This window comes from Drosophila willistoni, assembly GCF_018902025.1.
Source record: "Drosophila willistoni isolate 14030-0811.24 chromosome XL unlocalized genomic scaffold, UCI_dwil_1.1 Seg141, whole genome shotgun sequence".
NCBI classification, from domain to species: Eukaryota; Metazoa; Arthropoda; class Insecta; order Diptera; family Drosophilidae; genus Drosophila; species Drosophila willistoni.
The window spans coordinates 14854926-14873120 of record NW_025814052.1 but is presented as its reverse complement, the minus strand read 5'-3'; the positions used below and the strand labels follow the sequence as shown (position 1 = coordinate 14873120).

At 38.0% G+C, this 18195-nt stretch overlaps 1 protein-coding gene across 5 annotated transcripts in view; it reads left to right on the top strand.

Annotated features, from left to right (window-relative positions):
* The window catches only part of LOC6638028 (neurobeachin), a 160205-nt gene that overhangs the window by 131341 nt on the left and 10669 nt on the right, over positions 1–18195 (top strand). For 2 of the 5 annotated variants that reach the window (XM_047011175.1, XM_047011173.1), the window contains exons 5-22: positions 420–541; positions 613–739; positions 833–952; positions 1112–1258; positions 1692–1748; positions 4136–4276; positions 4877–5016; positions 5077–5290; positions 9712–9934; positions 9994–10136; positions 10210–10400; positions 10519–10709; positions 10784–13153; positions 13235–13635; positions 13768–14082; positions 14153–14260; positions 14373–14532; positions 16010–17026. In XM_047011175.1, the coding sequence (XP_046867131.1) occupies positions 420–541; positions 613–739; positions 833–952; positions 1112–1258; positions 1692–1748; positions 4136–4276; positions 4877–5016; positions 5077–5290; positions 9712–9934; positions 9994–10136; positions 10210–10400; positions 10519–10709; positions 10784–13153; positions 13235–13635; positions 13768–14082; positions 14153–14260; positions 14373–14532; positions 16010–17026 (6187 nt within the window). Of the gene's footprint in view, positions 1–419; positions 542–612; positions 740–832; positions 953–1111; positions 1259–1691; positions 2227–2357; positions 2453–4135; positions 4277–4876; positions 5017–5076; positions 5291–9681; positions 9935–9993; positions 10137–10209; positions 10401–10518; positions 10710–10783; positions 13154–13234; positions 13636–13767; positions 14083–14152; positions 14261–14372; positions 14533–16009; positions 17027–18195 lie in introns of all 5 variants that reach the window. The other 3 variants (XM_047011176.1, XM_047011172.1, XM_047011171.1) reach the window with 2 other exon arrangements.

Sequence of the window (18195 nt, the reverse complement as noted above, 5' to 3'; positions counted from 1 at the left end):
ACAAGTAGCCAAAGTCAAAGTCCGTTGAAAAATATTTCGAAATGTTTTGCAGACTTTGATTTATGTCTCTTTGTTGGTGTGTATGTTTGTCTGTCTGTGAGTGTGTGTGTGTGATATGGGTTAGTCGATGCATTTGGTTACCGTTTTCCGGTTGTTAGTTGGTTAGTTGGTCCCTACCCCGCACCTCAAAACACCCCTTCAAAACCATTAAGGTGTGGTTTTAGGTATTTGGTTTTTGACTTTTGTCATCATAGCTTCGGTTCGGTTAAGTTCTTTGTTTTGACAATTATTAACGAGTTTTTAGCCAATTGACAAACAATCAAACACATAATTGAGAGATTTAAATGAGTGAAAGCTTTGCACTAACCATTATTTGTGTATAATTGCTTTGGCTTTTGCTCTATTGTTTTTTTTTCTAGGCCATGGTCCTGCCACCGTTGGCAAAATGGCCTTATGAGAATGGATTTACCTTTACCACATGGTTTCGATTGGATCCAATTAACTCGGTGAACATTGAGCGAGAGAAGCCATACCTCTATTGGTGAGTACTTTTGCCATTACCCACTCCTTGACCTCTTCTTACAAATGCTCTCATTTGTTTCCGTTTTGCAGCTTCAAGACATCAAAAGGTGTGGGCTATACAGCGCATTTCGTGGGCAATTGCCTTGTCCTAACCTCAATGAAGGTGAAAGGCAAAGGTTTTCAGCATTGTGTCAAATATGAATTTCAGCCACGAAAGGTGAGTACCAATCTCTGTGTATAAATAGGTACCTATATTTTATATTCTTTACATTTATATTTTCTTCTTTATTTATTCTTTTAACGTTTTCAGTGGTACATGATTGCCATAGTGTATATATACAATCGTTGGACGAAAAGCGAAATCAAGTGCCTAGTAAATGGACAATTAGCCTCGTCAACTGAAATGGCTTGGTTTGTCTCCACAAACGATGTAAGTAGCTTGATCCTAATCATTTCTCTAATTGTAAGTAGTTTAGTTAGTTAGATCGGTAATCATTAACACACGTATAAGTGGGCTAAACGTTAGTTTTGTTATTATTTTATAGCCTTATTTAATGCTATTAAACTTAATATTGTCAATTATTTACAGCCCTTTGACAAGTGCTACATAGGAGCCACGCCCGAGTTGGATGAGGAACGTGTTTTCTGTGGCCAAATGTCGGCAATATATTTGTTCAGTGAGGCATTGACCACTCAACAAATCTGTGCCATGCATCGTCTGGGGCCCGGCTATAAGGTAAGAACATACATACATATATTCGTTCATATCAGATAAGCTTTTGTCCAATAAAAGAAAAAGCAAAAAACAAAAATCTACTACAAAGAGCTCTGCACTTGCTCTCACCTTGCACCAGCCGCCGAAGCCGAATCACTAAACGATATACCGTGTATACTGGTATATTGTGTCCAATTGTCTTTGTACAAAGAATAAGAAAAAAAAAGAAAATTAATGTAATGTTTGTTTTATCTTCTACTTTCTTTTTCGTCTTTTTCACACTCTCTTTGTCTCTTCTCTCTCTCTCTCGCTCTCGCTCTATTATCCTGTGTGTTTCGCTGCGTCTTGTGTACTTCAATTTGCACCTGCAACAAAATCAAATCAAAATGCAAATCTAAACTTAATGCACATGCTAAACCAAAACAAAAAAAAAAAAACCAACCACACTGAACAGTCGCAATTTCGTTTCGATAACGAATGCTATCTGAATCTGCCGGATAATCACAAACGGGTGAGTCACTTTCAACTTCTACCAGCCACAACAGGAGGCGGTGGTGGCGGCTCGTCGTCATCCGCCTCGGATGCGGCGACATCTGCCGCTGCCGCCAGCGGGCAACAGCAATTGCAATTGCAGTTCCAAACATTGGCCGCCGAGCAGGAGGCACGCGCCATTGATTGGTCTGATGAGCGTTTAGATTTGAGTGCGGCTTTTGTTAAAATTCGTGCAGTTCTAACTGCCCGCAATGCGGTTGCTTTGGCAGCCGTTCAGGGAACGGCGGGAGCAACACCGAGTGCTGCAACATCAACATCACCAGCTACAGGTGCAGCGGGAGCAACGGCAACCGCAGGAGGGAGTGGAGGTGGTGGTACAGCAGTGGAAGCAAACGCACCAGCAACTCCTTCAGGCAACAGCAGCAATAATAATTCGGATTCAGTGCAACAGTCGGATGATCCACTTGCTCATTTGCCAACTGGAAATGCTTCTTTTGGTATTTATCATTTAATTTAATTTTTTGTTTCGCTTTACAATTTTTGATTTCTCCCATTTATGTTTTTCTTTTTTTTCGGTTTATTTTTGTTATTATTGTGACGATTGGTCATTTGATTTAACGTGCCGCAGATCAACTGCGTCGTATGTCCAGCCTGACCAGTCTTAATTCCATGGTCGCTGCCGCTATTGGAGCCGACACAGAGGAAATCAACCAGCTAAAAGCTGTAAGCAATTTATTCTTAAGTCCTATCTCGCACAGGGGGAAAACTGTGAAAAATTCATTTCACTTTTTCACTGTAAGATGCTTGGTTCACGAAAAAAAAAAAACAGGTAGCGAAAATGTAGCCACACAAAAAAAAGGAAACAACACAAAAAAACAAACAACAAACGAAACAACAAGAGGAAGTCTAAATGTAGAAGTCTACATACATCTAGCTGCTCTATACCATGCTCAGGCTTATGTCCATGCCCATGCCTCCTCCATTACGCTTTAGCCAAGCTCGTTGTACTCTAACCTATAAAGGGGATTTTTGAAAAAATTCTTTCCCTGCGCCTTCCATTTACTCGTTGCCGAAAGAAACCTGTGTATGCACTCAGAAAAATAAAATAAATACCCCCAAAAGATAAACCTCAGAAATGGCGAACCATAACAGGTTGAGAATTATATTACTTTTCACTATTGCATACTTGTACGAGCCAGTTTTATTGTATTTCATTTCCTAAACTTAAACTGAGAATGTTTAAGAACTCAAATTTATGGGATAATATCGCTACTCTCATACTGACTTTTAAATGGTTGCAATGCCATGCTCAAATGATATGAAAATAGGTATCACTTCTCACAAACTAAAACAGTTTCCTAGTTCTTTTAGTTCTCATATTTTCAAAGTGTACTATGTGTTTGTGTAGTAGATACATTTACGTAGAGGTAAATGCTTGACACAGTGCGAGGCCATTATGTTTGCCTAAGTTGTATACTATGTATAATGTATGTGCGATATGTAAGCTGCTCTTTTGCCTCAACGCATAAATATGTTGGCGTAAGGTGGTGGGATAGAGTAAATTTTCCATGCTTACACTAAGTAATAATGGAATAGCTATATACATACCCATTGTACGTACTTGCATACTTGCCAAGTATTATGTATACTGTGTATTTTATACGTACCTATATTTGTTTTTTTTTTTGTTACCTTCGTCTCAGTTTTCTCTTTTTCTTTGCTTTTTTTTACCATTTTGTTTGTTGTTGTTGTTTTCTTACGTTGCTTTTTATTTTCTTACCAAAAAAAAAAAAGAAAAGAAGTATTTTTAGCAGCAAATTATGCAGCGAACAGCAGTGTGTACAACAACAGCAAGAACAATAAGCACAGCTTGCATATATATATATATATATATATACATATATATATACACCTACACACATACACATTCGCATTCACATCCGCACAGCAGCTGCAGCTAGAGAGAATATTGCGCATACGCCTAATGCACCAAACTCCATAAAAGAAATGAAGCTGCCAGCCAACGAGCCAAAAGTTGAGGCTAACACAAAATTGCGTCTTCATCTTTGTTCTATGTGCTTCTATATATATATATATAAATTTATTTATATACATATGTAGATATATATGTACTTATATATCTGTTGTTGTTTGTGTGTGTGTGTTTGTGTGTGCCGCCAGCTTAAAGACAAATGCCAATTGCAAAACTGGTCTACGTTTTTGTTTCTCACGTTGCCCTCAAACTTAAACTCAATATTCACAGTGATGAGGATAACAATGATGATAAGGATAATATTTATAATGATTATATTGATGATGATAATGATGACTAGAGCCAAAGCCCAACCTAATCTTCAGCTTTCTCACTCTCTCTGTCTTTCTATCTGCCTCTCGATATTCATTTAGGTCTTGTACGATGGTAAACTATCGAATGCCATTGTCTTCATGTACAATCCGGTGGCAACCGATGGTCAACTCTGTTTGCAGTCATCCCCCAAAGGAAATGTTTCATATTTTGTACACACGCCGCATGCGCTGATGCTGCAGGTAAGTAAACATCTATTGAGAAGCTCCTACCCAGGACAAGACCCACTGAGCGCACACAAACATAACTTCCTTGCCGGATTTTACGACACGAGCGCATGTTTTGGCATTTCTTATTAGCTCGTCACCTCACACCATCCACCACCCACTTTCTATTACTGGGTCCTGTCTCACAGGACCTTCAGTCACGATGGCCATGGTCCTCTTCCTTCCTTAATGCGCAGTGTTGAGCCTTGTAGGCTCCAAACAAAATTATTCAATAAATTTTGTAGTAATTTCTTATACAAACAACACAAATCATCTAAAATAACAATAACAATGAATTAAAACGGCACAGTGGGTTGAGTATAAGCCAGAAAAGCAAATTCCAATTGTACCCGCAAAAAATAACTATGCCTAATAATGGGAAATAACTGATTCCATCTGTGGCTAAGGGCATTTTCAATTTGATTCACTAAACATAATTTGGAATGCAATTTAGATCCACACAGTGATATTAAAATTCTGAAATGCTGAAACTAGATCCATGCAAACCCAAACTGATTATAATCTTTTGTTTACCCAATTTTAACTAATTCAAAATGCATAATGTTAATGTTACAGGATGTCAAGGCTGTGGTCACTCACTCAATACACTGTACCCTCAATTCCATTGGTGGCATCCAAGTGCTCTTTCCACTTTTCTCCCAACTAGATATGGCTCACGATGGTATTGGCGATATCAAAAGAGATCCAACATTGTGGTAAGTATTTTTACGGTGGTCGATTGCTTATCGACTCATCGACATCATCGTCGTTTACAGCTCCAAATTGTTGGGCTTCATCTGTGAGCTAGTGGAAACATCACAGACAGTGCAGCAGCATATGATCCAGAATCGTGGATTTTTGGTCATATCATTTATGCTGCAACGTTCCTCGCGGGAACATTTGACGCTCGAAGTTTTGGGCTCATTTCTCAACTTGACCAAATATTTGGTTACCTGCCTATCGGCCAACAGTGATCTGCTGCTTAAGCAGGTAAGTCTCGGCTAGTTGATGGTATGGGGCTCTTTTTATCAATGAAATACAAAAATTTGCTTACATCTCAATCAAAAACTGAGTCCATAAATATAAAGATGTATAATATATGGGATCACGCTGCGTATGCGCAATGTCTGCCAAGCATGTTATCCTCGTTTGTTTGAATTTAAATTGAATTGAATGTTAAAACTAAACTAACTAAATTAAACAAATATTAATATCTTATGTCTCTATGTTATGTATTGATATCAATTATGATAATTATTATTATTATTATAATTATTATTATTAGTATTATTAACTTTGTATGTAATTAAGTTTGAGTTTAAGTGAATATGAAATCAAAGTCAGGCATGTAAATTCGTTTTAACTCTTTTGTTTTGTTTCGTTTTGTGAGCATTTCATGGGAACATATTATTTTAAAACTTTCTGTTTTTCCTACCCTTTTTTTATGAGAAAAAACATGTGTATCTTTACAAAAACCTATATACATATCTCTCTCTCTCTTTCTCTCTCACTCTCTTCCTTGTTGTTGTTCTCTCTCTCTCTCTCTTTATCTGTCTTTCTACACCTCTGGGTGTTTTTACTATATTTTGTTTCTATTTTTTCTTGTTTCCCTTTGCGGCATGATAATACCTCTGCAAACAAATTCAAAATGATATGCTCTATCTATCGAACATTCTTTTTGTATCACTCACTCCACGCCCCTTTTTGTGTCTGTGTTTGCCTTGTGATGATGTGATGGCTTACAGTTGAACACGGGCCTTCGTAATCCCTTCAAAAAAGTAAACACCAAAATAAAACCGAAATGTATATGCACATACGTATATGTATATCGACACATACTTTTTTATTTATGCTACACACAATATATATGTTCAAAAAACACTTATATTTAGTAACTACACTTGCTATTCTTTTAACCAAACATTTAACACTTGGGACATCCATTTACTTTTTTTCCCACTCAATGGTTCCTGTCTTATTTACCCCTCAAATAAAATGAGAACCATATTAGCATTTTCGTAAGGATTGTTGATATTTAAACATAGTTAGACATTTGTGTCTAAATATTTTCTGACTTGTCTAATCTAATAAAACAATTTGACTAAAAGACACAATAATATTGATCTTTCGTGATTGTCAATTCTGATTAAACAGTCAATTTGTTCTTGCTTATATCAACCAATCTCTCTTCCTCTGTTTCTCCCTATAAATATGGATCGTAGATATATATTTTTCAGACTGTCTTCTCATATTTTCAAATTGACAATAATTGATCCATTGTAGTTTCAACTCTATTTCCGAAACAATGGTTTTCGTTATAAAAATTGATTGCATACTGTGGGGAGATCAGATTGGAATTGCTAATATGTATTATTTATTTTTCATATTTTAATTTTCTATCCGCTACTCAGAAATTAAAAATGGACACATATTTATCAGGAAATGTTTTAAAAACTAAATATATATATATACATATATTTCAATACTCAATCCGATTTATTCATGGCATAATCTTGACCAGTAAAAATTAAGAGGTTTTTGTTATATTGGGTACTTAAATTTAAAAAGGAAAGAATTCCAGAAGTTTTTTGTTCTTTTTATATACACTGCGTAGCGGATATATGTATACACCTATCATATCTATGTACATACATATTTGCAATCGGAATAATTCGATTCAAATGTATGTACTTGGTAACACACGGCATGTTTCTTTAATTCCGGCACTCAATGATATTTGCATGTGTTTTGGCTACTGCTTTTAATAAGCTTTTCTGGCTACATTCAACGAATAATAATCGAAATAATTGGCTTAATTTAGCTCTTTTATTTTCAAGAAATTTGTCTTCTGTTGCGCGCACAATTTTCTTTTATATACGCTTTATTAATAAGCTTTGCTTTACTTTACTTTAAAAGCGATCAAAATTAATGAGAATACAAATTTTCAATTTATTTTTAGTCATAAATAAATAAACAAGAAATATGAAAAAAGAGAACGTGCAAATTAATTACAACTTAACTGTTCTTCTTCTCCTTTGTCTGCTCTCTCGCTCTCACTCTCACTATGTCTTTCTTTATCTCTCTCTCTCTCTCTCTCCCCCCGCTGTCTCTGTCGCTCTCGCTCTCCCTCGATCTCAAACTTTATTACACGTACCATTTATTCTCATGTTTCATGAATCTTTCATCATTATATCCACACGCATATACACACGTACACTCACCCACGCTTCATATGATACACAAATACATACGTAAAATCTTCTTAATTTATCGATAACTTCTGTCATCACAACACAATAATCGATCGAACAACAACAATAACAACAACAGTTCTACCAGGTGAAGCTCAATTCTGCGATTTATACTCTACATAACCTACAAATATAAAGTTTTGTTCCATTTCCGTTCCGTTACATTCCGTTCCGTTTGTGTCGTTTTTTTTTTGAGTTACATACATACAAATACTTAAATACGTTTTATGTGTATTATCGCTCTCTATCTCTCTCTCTGTCTTTCTCTCTTGTATTATGAGAAAATATTGAATGTAAAATGTAAATCTTATAAAATTTGTAAAAGTTTTTTTTTTTTATTTTGTTATTGTATATTATTATGCCACATATATTGTATGTATATATGTATGTAGAGACGACCACCAGAGGAAGCTCTGCAATGGGTCTTAAAGTTGTATATTTACCGACATATCTACGTTTTGTTAAATACCTGCGCTCTCATTTCAATCATGAAACCACATCAACCACATAATCTTTTAAAGTTTCGCATTTGCCACATAAGCCACAAATGCCTCAACCTCATCCCTCCGTCTTACTTATCCTCTCTCCTAAATATAAAGTGAACATACACAGACATACATATGTACATATATCAACTCATGCCATTCCATATTTCGTCGTTCGGTTCGACGCTACGTCAATTTATTCGATGTGTCATTTGGATAATTGAAAGAAATCGTTTGCCTGTCTCGCCTTAATTGCTATATAAAACAATTGCAGACAATCTCTACTGCTGCTTCTCTCTTATCATCCCATCCATCCACCCATCTATCCATCTAGCCCATCGTCTCACCCTTTATTTCACTCAGACTCATACTCATGTTCGCTTTAAATGAACAAAAAAGAAAGAAAAAGAAAAAAAACAATACACACACCTATGCATGGAAAACTTTTTGTAAAATTTTATTTCTGTTTTCTGTTGAAAAACAATTTTTAAATTTGCCACCTTTTTTTATGGTACAAACACTCTTTCACACACATAAACTCGTATGTTTTTCGCATATCGTGCACAGTTTTTAATTGGGAAAACTTGTGTTCTCCATTCTGAGAGGTGTTGCAACTTTGTTCTTTTTCTTTTTTGTTTGCAGTTGCTATTGTAGGAAAATATCGAAATTCAGGAGGCGTACATACATCATCATATTAAACAATGAATATATGAATAATGAATATGTACCCAACTTGTACATGTGCGTGTATGGTTAGGCATTAAGGGATTACATTTAAATTATAGATATAGGCGATATATAGCTCATATCATATTTTATATATATTTTTTGTAACTTCCTAACTAGTTGAAACTGATATAAATATGTACTTATATTATTATAATCATAATCTTAGCTTAATATAGCTTAACGTATACTACTTACGAATTACTTTGTTAAAGAAATTGACAAAACGACAAGTCTTCCCGTTTCGCGTTACTCGTTACTTGCTACTTGTTACTTGTTACTTGTTTCTAGTTGGAATGCCTTATTAGATCCATCTTCATTGATTGTTTGATAATAACATTAAACGTTGATTTCTCTGTTTCTTTTTTGTTTTATATTCGTTTACTTTGTGGAATTTCGTTTCGATCGCATTGATTGATTGCTGTTTTGCTGCATGTGTTATCCATCGTTTATCCAAAATATGTACAACCGAATCCTACTACTACTCTACTACTACTACTACTACTACTACCCATCAAACAAACCAAATATAAATCCCCCAACAAAACCCAAAAATATATAAATCCAACGACCAAAATAAAAAATATCCCAACAACAATCAACATATGAAACTCATATATAACCGTATGTATACAAACCAAAAAAAAAACATTTTTACTCGTTAAATTGTACTCCTTACTTACTACTCGCTGCTACATTCCTATAAACTTATCTATCTATCTATATTACTTCTCACTTTTTCTATAACACCTCTCCATCTTCTTGAACTCATACACACAATACTCTTACTTGTATATACATACATCGATCAAATACAAATCACTGACACACCATCACCACCATCTTCATAACCACCCAACCAACCAACGAGTCTCTTTTGCCCGAGGACAGCATTTGTTACTTGACTAATTTCTTGCAGTTGTTCTGTTTCTCGTTTCTCACGTGGCAGCTGCTCGATCATGTTCTTTTCAATCCAGCTTTGTGGATCTATACGCCAGCCAATGTACAGGCACGTCTGTACTCATATCTGGCCACTGAATTCTTGAGCGACACCCAAATCTACAGTAATGTTCGTCGAGTGAGCACTGTACTGCAAACAGTGCACACTCTCAAATACTACTATTGGGTGGTCAATCCACGTGCCAAGAGCGGCATCATACCAAAGGGCTTAGGTGAGTCTGCGTGCTACCGCAGTGGGCGAAAATGAGGAAATTCATGGCTAATTTTACAGATGGACCGCGACCAGCGCAAAAGGATATACTAGCCATTCGCGCTTACATTCTACTATTTCTAAAGCAGCTGATTATGATCGGTAATGGCGTCAAGGAGGATGAACTGCAAAGCATACTCAACTATTTGACGACCATGCATGAGGTAAGTAGTGGGCTCTAGATAAAAGAAGTAACATTTGATTTTTGGGTCATTTCTACAACATTCCATTTTATAGGACGAGAACTTGCATGATGTTTTGCAAATGCTCATCTCATTGATGTCCGAGCATCCAAGCTCTATGGTACCTGCCTTCGATGTGAAGCACGGTGTGCGCAGCATATTTAAATTGCTGGCAGCCGAAAGTCAATTGATACGCCTACAGGCCCTAAAGCTATTGGGCTTCTTCCTCTCAAGAAGCACACACAAGTAAGTAAATTCCTGTTAACCGATACAGAAGCTACGACCGATTACTCATTGAAATACTTGCACTTTCACTCTCTCTCTCTCTCTTTTCTCTTTCTCTCTCGTTTTGTAAATCCTGCAGACGTAAATATGATGTGATGTCACCACATAATTTGTACACTTTGCTGGCTGAACGTCTGCTCCTGTACGAGGAGTCACTATCCCTGCCCACATATAATGTGCTCTATGAGATCATGACCGAGCATATATCACAGCAAATCCTGTACACACGCCATCCAGAGCCAGAGAGTCATTATCGCCTGGAGAATCCAAGTAAGTAGAGAGTTGTTTTCCTTTTGTCCTTGTAGTTAGGTTATATCTTTTGTCACCCCTTTGCGTCCTCCCAGTGATCCTTAAAGTCGTTGCAACCCTCATTCGGCAATCGAAGCAAACCGAGTCGCTGATCGATGTGAAGAAACTGTTTCTGCAGGATATGACACTGCTGTGTAATAGCAATCGTGAAAATCGCCGTACTGTTCTTCAAATGTCTGTATGGCAAGAATGGCTTATTGCCATGGCATATATTCATCCAAAGAACTCGGAAGAGCAAAAGATTAGTGATATGGTTTATTCACTATTTCGAATGCTGCTTCATCATGCCATCAAGCATGAATATGGCGGTTGGCGCGTATGGGTAGACACGTTAGCCATTGTCCACTCGAAAGTGTCATATGAGGAGTTTAAATTGCAGTTCGCCCAAATGTATGAGCATTATGAGCGACAGCGGACGGATAATATCACGGATCCGGCCTTAAGGCAGGCGAGACCAATTAGCACGATCAGTGGGTGGGAACGTGAGGAGTTGCAACAACAGCAAAATGGTGCTGCCAGTCCCATACCGAATCCCAATTCGAATTCGCAACAACAGCCAGCAATATCCATGGCCTCATTAGAGGATGCTCCTGCTGTGGAAGAAGAAGTTGAAGAGATGGAAAGTCTCAGTGTGGAGGCTGAAGTAGAAGCAGATCCTGACGCTGAAGCTGACAACGAGAATGAGAATGATGCTACCGAAATAGATGTAGAGCCTGAGCCAGAAACGGAGGCATGTGCCTGTATTGACCAGCCGGAGACGGAGGTTGTGTCAAATAAATCCGTTATAGCTAACATTTCCGATGTATACAATGAGCAAATCAAAACAGACGAAGCCCTTCAGGCAACAATCGCACCACCCACACGGACTTGCAATGGTAGCCATGACGAAACCACGGAAACGAGCAATGAACTTAAACCAGAATCACCCACGCATGGTGGCCAAGCGGCTTTGAAGGAGACACTGCAACTTAGCGACACAATGGATGTCGAGGAACTGGAGTTGGCTACGGCTAAGGATTCGCTGGATGCGAATGAGCATGTGGCCCAGGTGCTAAAATTATCGGAAGCCGCATTAGATGAATGCAAGTTGGCAGTGGATGATGTTTTACAGGAAGCATCTTCAGTGCTCAAAGATGAAGAGATCGAATTGGCTGTCAACGAGGTGGTCCAGGGAGTTCTTAACAGCGAAAGTAAAAAGACGCCAGCTCAAGCAACGCAGGAGACTAAAGATGCCAAAGACGGTGAGGAAGGTCAAGATGACGATGTGTCCCGGCTCAATAGCAAGAATTTGCTTAATAACAATAATGAAGAGCAGATCCTTGATTCAAAATTGGAGACGAAGACGGAGACAAAGACGCAAACACAGGCAGAGGAAATTGAGGTGAATGCCAATGAGATCAGTCAGGGTCAGGCCAAGACTAATGAAGAAGAAATAACGTTGGAAGCGAAAAAGGAAACGGAAACAAAGCCCGAAAGGGAGAAAACAGAGACCAGTAATCAAAAGACTGAAGATTCAACAGCTAATAAGCTAAACAATAATGATAAATTGGAAAGCGAAATCAAGGAAACGACCAGTGAGGAGCATCCCTTGAGTCCACCACCAACAGAGACGGCAAGTGAGCCAGCAAAGCTTCCAGAATCGATACCAGCCCCAATAGATTCGCAATCCGCAAAATCAGATGACCAGCCTGAGCCAGTAAGGGAGGAGAATCTATTGCATTTGACTGACTCGGAAGGAGAACAGACGGATGATGTTGTGGCCAGTGCAGTTCGCGACATTGTTGAACAATTAATTGAAAAAGTTATCGATGCCACGCAAACAGAAAACGAACAGGAAACAGAAACGGAAACGAATAACAATGAGGTGCCCACCGCTGTTGTTAAAGAAGTACCAGAGAGTACGGAACTACCAGAGAGTGTATCAGCGGCGGCTGCCCAAGAAATTGTGCAAGAAGTGGTTGAAGCAGCTCTCGACTTGGTCGAAGAAAGTCACAATGAGACAGCGGCCGATAACGAAGTCGTGACAGAGACGAGTGAACAGGAGCATGTAACCGAGATTGTGAGCAAAGTCCTGGACAATCTGGTGGAAGAAACTGTCAAAACAGTGGCCGCCGAGCAAACCACACAGACATCTCCCGAGCCTTTAGATAAACCAGAAATTGAGACACCAGAGACACCGCCGCAGACGCCACCTCCGAAACCAGCAGCAACAACAGCAGCGCCATCTGCTGCAGTTAGAGTAAAACCTCAAGAAGTTGATTCTACCACTCAAACAACACCGAAGAATGAGGCAGGTCAACAGATTATGGAGATAACGGGACAAGAGACAGATGCCCAATTGGTAGACTCTATCGAACAGCAGCAATCAACAGAAGTCTCAGCCCAGCTTAAGGCCAATCACTATGGTATGTTATGAAACATTGCTTTTTTTTTTATATATATTCAAATTGAACGCGTGTATTTTTATCTACTACTAATTGTATTAGCTGGCAGTAATGCACAAAACAGCATTGAAATTAGTGCCAATTCAAAGCAACAGCACCAGCAGCAGCAGCAGCCGCAGCAACAACAACAGCAGCAACGTACTAAATCAGGATCAACGCGACCCATGTTCAGTCCTGGACCAACACGCCCGCCTTTCCGTATACCGGAATTCAAATGGTCCTACATACATCAGCGTCTGCTAAGCGATGTGCTCTTCTCGCTGGAAACGGATATACAAGTCTGGCGCAGCCACTCGACAAAAAGTGTCCTTGACTTTGTCAACTCTAGTGAGAATGCCATTTTTGTGGTGAATACAGTGCATTTGATATCACAACTGGCCGATAATCTTATCATTGCCTGTGGCGGCTTATTGCCTTTGCTGGCTAGCGCCACATCGCCAAATGTAAGTTTTTACTCGTATCTCTCACTTACATTTGTGGGGGTAATAAATGTTATAAGCAATACGCTGGGATTATTGAAATTTACTGGCTGACTAACTCAATGCCCATTCAATCATTTATTTGTTTGTGTTCAGTCCGAATTGGACGTTTTAGAACCAACGCAGGGTATGCCTTTGGAAGTGGCCGTATCCTTTCTGCAGCGTCTCGTTAATATGGCTGATGTTTTGATCTTTGCCACCTCGTTGAATTTCGGTGAACTAGAGGCCGAAAAAAATATGTCAAGCGGCGGCATATTACGTCAGTGCCTGCGTCTGGTCTGCACCTGTGCTGTGCGCAATTGTTTGGAATGCAAAGAGCGGACGCGTTACAATGTGGGAGCCTTGGCTCGTGATGTACCCGGAGCGGCACACTTGCAGGCCCTAATACGAGGTGCCCAGGCATCGCCAAAGGTGCGCACACATACACACACCTTGCAGTCACATTTGATTTCATTATATAAATTGAATAACTCTATTTTAGAATATTGTCGAATCAATCACCGGCCAATTGTCGCCGGTCAAAGATCCAGAGAAGCTCCTCCAAGATATGGATGTGAATCGTTTGCGCGCTGTCATCTATCGTGATGTGGTGAGTTGGTCTGAATGGCGAAATTCGAACTATTGTAGAATTTTCTAACTTGCTCTTTTCTCCCATCTCTCTTTCTCTCTCTCTCTCTCTCTCTCTCTCTTTCCTTATTTAGGAGGAAACGAAACAGGCTCAGTTCCTATCACTAGCCATTGTTTACTTCATTTCAGTATTGATGGTATCCAAATATCGTGATATATTGGAACCACCTGCGGAACCACAAATTCAACGTCAATCGCCAGTGCTTCAACGCACAGCTGGCAGCGGTAATAGCGGTAAGTTTTTTCCAAATTAACTTAACTTATATATTGTTACCTAACAAATATTTCCAATATATACCAATATATTTTCATATATAATCAAATAATTATTATATTATATAAAATGAAGTCGGTTTACTATACCCTTGCAGTGAGTAATTATATAGTTCGATTTGGTAGGTTTTAATTTTCCCATGTATCTGTACTCTGACAGTTGATTAGTCCATCCGCTTTCGATTTAAACTAGATAGAACGCTTAACAAATATCTTTGCTCAATTGGTTTAGATAATGGTTTACCTGTTATATCTATTGATATCATGGGAGATAACTATTTTATTTTATATATATATATATATATATATATATTATAAACAGATCTGCAAGGGTACATAAACTTCGATGCTTCGAAGTATATTATGGGTATAAAAGTATATCCATATATGTATACTTGATGTATAATTTTTCTAATTTTTCAAGAAATATTTGGGGGTTTATATATCAATTATAATTGTTTCGTTTTTTTTTGTTTTTTTTTTCGTTTCCGGTTTACCTATTATTGTCTCTGTCTACTTGTGTTCGTTTTGATTATGGGTTTCATCCTTATTTGCATCAGTTTCCGTTTCCGTTTCTGTTTCTGTCTCGCTCGTCTTCGTCTTTGTCTGCGTCTTTGCCTTCTGCTTCGTCTTTGTCTCTATGTCTCGTCTTACTTTGCTCATTTCGTTGTCTTGATTTCTTTTCTAATGCACCAAAAAAAAATGTCAAATTACACCTGGATTTTCTTCTACTTGATATTTGTATCATTTGTTTCACATGCGTTCCATTCATTCATTGAATCGTTCATGTGATTTTTGTTTCGATACTTGGAGCTTGTTTCGTTTCTTTTGATTTGGGTTATTCTTGTCATATAATATATATTACTGAGTTTATATACAGCTAAACAAATGTGTTGTTCTGTATATTCATAGTGGTAGTCGTAACGACCCAACACCCCCCACCATCACTACCTTCTCCCCTTTCAATGAACAATGAACAGCAAATTAATCTGAGCTAGGCGCACTTTCATGGCCCTTCATCTTGTTCTGTTTTTCCGTTTTATCTATCGTTTAGATTTTGATTTTGTTTCATTTGAACTCTAATCACTTAGCATTTAAGAAAACACATTAAAAAAGAACCACAATACAAAAACAAACCGCAAACCAAACATTAAAAAGAGAATCAAAACTTAAAAAGACAAACAAACCAAAAAAAAAACTCATCATGTGTTGTTGGTCGGTTTTTCATTTTTCCTTTTCTTTGTTTCCTTTTTATTCTGCTGCTTTTTCGGATTGTACAAATAACAAAAAATAAAATAAAACAATATACATATATGATAACCAACAACAAAAAAAAAAACAAAAACCTTTCGCCACGCCCACCATCCCTTCCCCCGAAAAAAACCAAAAACAATTCCTCTGTAAATATTCATAAAACAACAAAAAATATAAACTTTAGAAGCTGCCAGTGCTCGCCCCTTATTCCCCCAATGGTCGCATCATGTCTATCCACAATTTTTGCCCGAGTCGCATCAGAATCATGTGTCTGCCGGCAACATGCAAGAACAACAGCAGCAGCAACAACAGCAGCAGCAACACTACTACCAGCAGCAGCAACAGCCGCCCCACAGCAATCACTCACATCATCATATAGCTGGAAGCTACTATCAACAGCAGCAACAGCAGTTGCAGCAACAGCAATTGGGTGGCAACATTTCGCCCACTACTTTGGCCACACACTCGACAAGTTCATCGGCCAGCTCGACGGCCACTTCACAGCCAGCTTCAAGTTCATCTCTTTCCAGTTTGGCTTCGCAAGGTCAGCAGCAAACCCACAGACAGATCCACAAACAACAGCAGCAGCAATATCACACGCACCAGCAACAGCAACAACCGCACTATGCCATGATCAATGGCCATCAGCAACAACAACCAAATGGTAAACATACCAGTGGAGGACACTATGAGAATGGGTCGACAGGTGCAGCAGCAGCAGCAGGAACTGTCTATCATCCGCATGCTCATCCGCATTCGCATCCGCATTCCCATGCTTATATGCGTAATGTCGACCAGCAGCATCAGAACGGACATGTTTTGGCCGAATATCTAAATGGTCATGGTAATAACAACAATGCCATGGTGAACAATATGAGAAATCTGAGGAATGGTCATAATAATCCAAACTCATCAACGGCAACTGCCGCTGTTGGTGGTGGTGTTGGTGCTGCTGCTGGTGGTGGTGCTGGTGCTGGTGCTGGAGGTGGTGGCATCTCTGGCATGGCTGGCATGGGTATTGGCATGGGTATGGGCATGGGCATGGGCATAGGCATGGCTGATGGCAATGTAGGTGGAGGTGTTGGCGGCGGTGGCGTCGGCGTCGGCGGCGTTGGCGGTGTTAATGCTTACAAGACAAATGCCATAAATAATAATTACCGCTACAATGGACGCACCGGCAATGTGTCTGGCTCTGGAACAGGTATCGCTCGCTTTAGCTCTATAACAGCGAAAATTTTCTTTGTCTTTGTTGATTGTATTTATAAGTTTGTGTGTGTGTGTGTGTGTGTGTGAGTGTGTGTATGTGTGTGTGTGTGTGTAGATTAGAAATGTATATTTATTTCTCTCTCTTCATCTATCTATCTCACTCTGTGTGTTTATAGTATAAGTTAGGTCTCACTCTTTCTCTCTCTTTCTCTATCTCTCTCTCTCTCTCTATTTACTCATATAAGAATTTGTATATAGTTATATGGATAGATTTAGATATATATGTGCACCTTAATTTATATTTAGATATTCGAAATTTATTACTTATCAGTTATTTGTTAGAATAGAAATTGAATGTTGTTCAATTGTCTATTGTTTTTTGTTCTTTTGTTTTCTGTTTCTTTTGTATAGCTTTCATTTGCTTTGAATTTTGTCTCTATCGTTTTTTTTCCACTTCGGTGTATATGTATTTTGTTGCTCATTTTATGCGTTTCAATTTATTTGGATTTTGCCCCATTTAATTGCATAAATACAATCATCCATAGCCATTTGTAAATATGTATGCCGTACAGTTTTGTTTTTTTACCGCTCCCTTGTCCACCAAACTCGCAGTTTTGTTTCATTTTGATTGTTTGTGTGTGTATGTATATGTGTGTAATAAATAAATAAAACATTCAAATAAAACTCTAGACCAAAGGGAAATAGTAATTTATCAACAATTTAACAATAAAATATTTCATCACACAACCAAAAAATCCACGTCTCAATATATTAAAGAATAGTTTTGACGACTTTTATGTGTGTCTCCTCCTCGTTTAAAAAAAAAGCCTTACGAAAGTCTACAATCAGCTTTAAGGATAATTTATCTATTTCATAAAAAATATATTTGTATAAATACATTGTTGTTTTGTAAACTTTGAAAACACATTCTCTTAAAAATTGTAGCAATAATTCCATTAGGAAATGAAAATAACAATTGCCAGAATTTTCATTTGAGCAGAATAAATCAATAGATTTGAAAGAATATTTTTTTCACCCACGCTAATCTTATCATATCTATTTGTCTACTTATATATACAGATGTACAAACATACATACATACACATATGCATAAACTATTTATAATAATAATTCCATTGTAAACAAATTAAAAGCGAACATAAA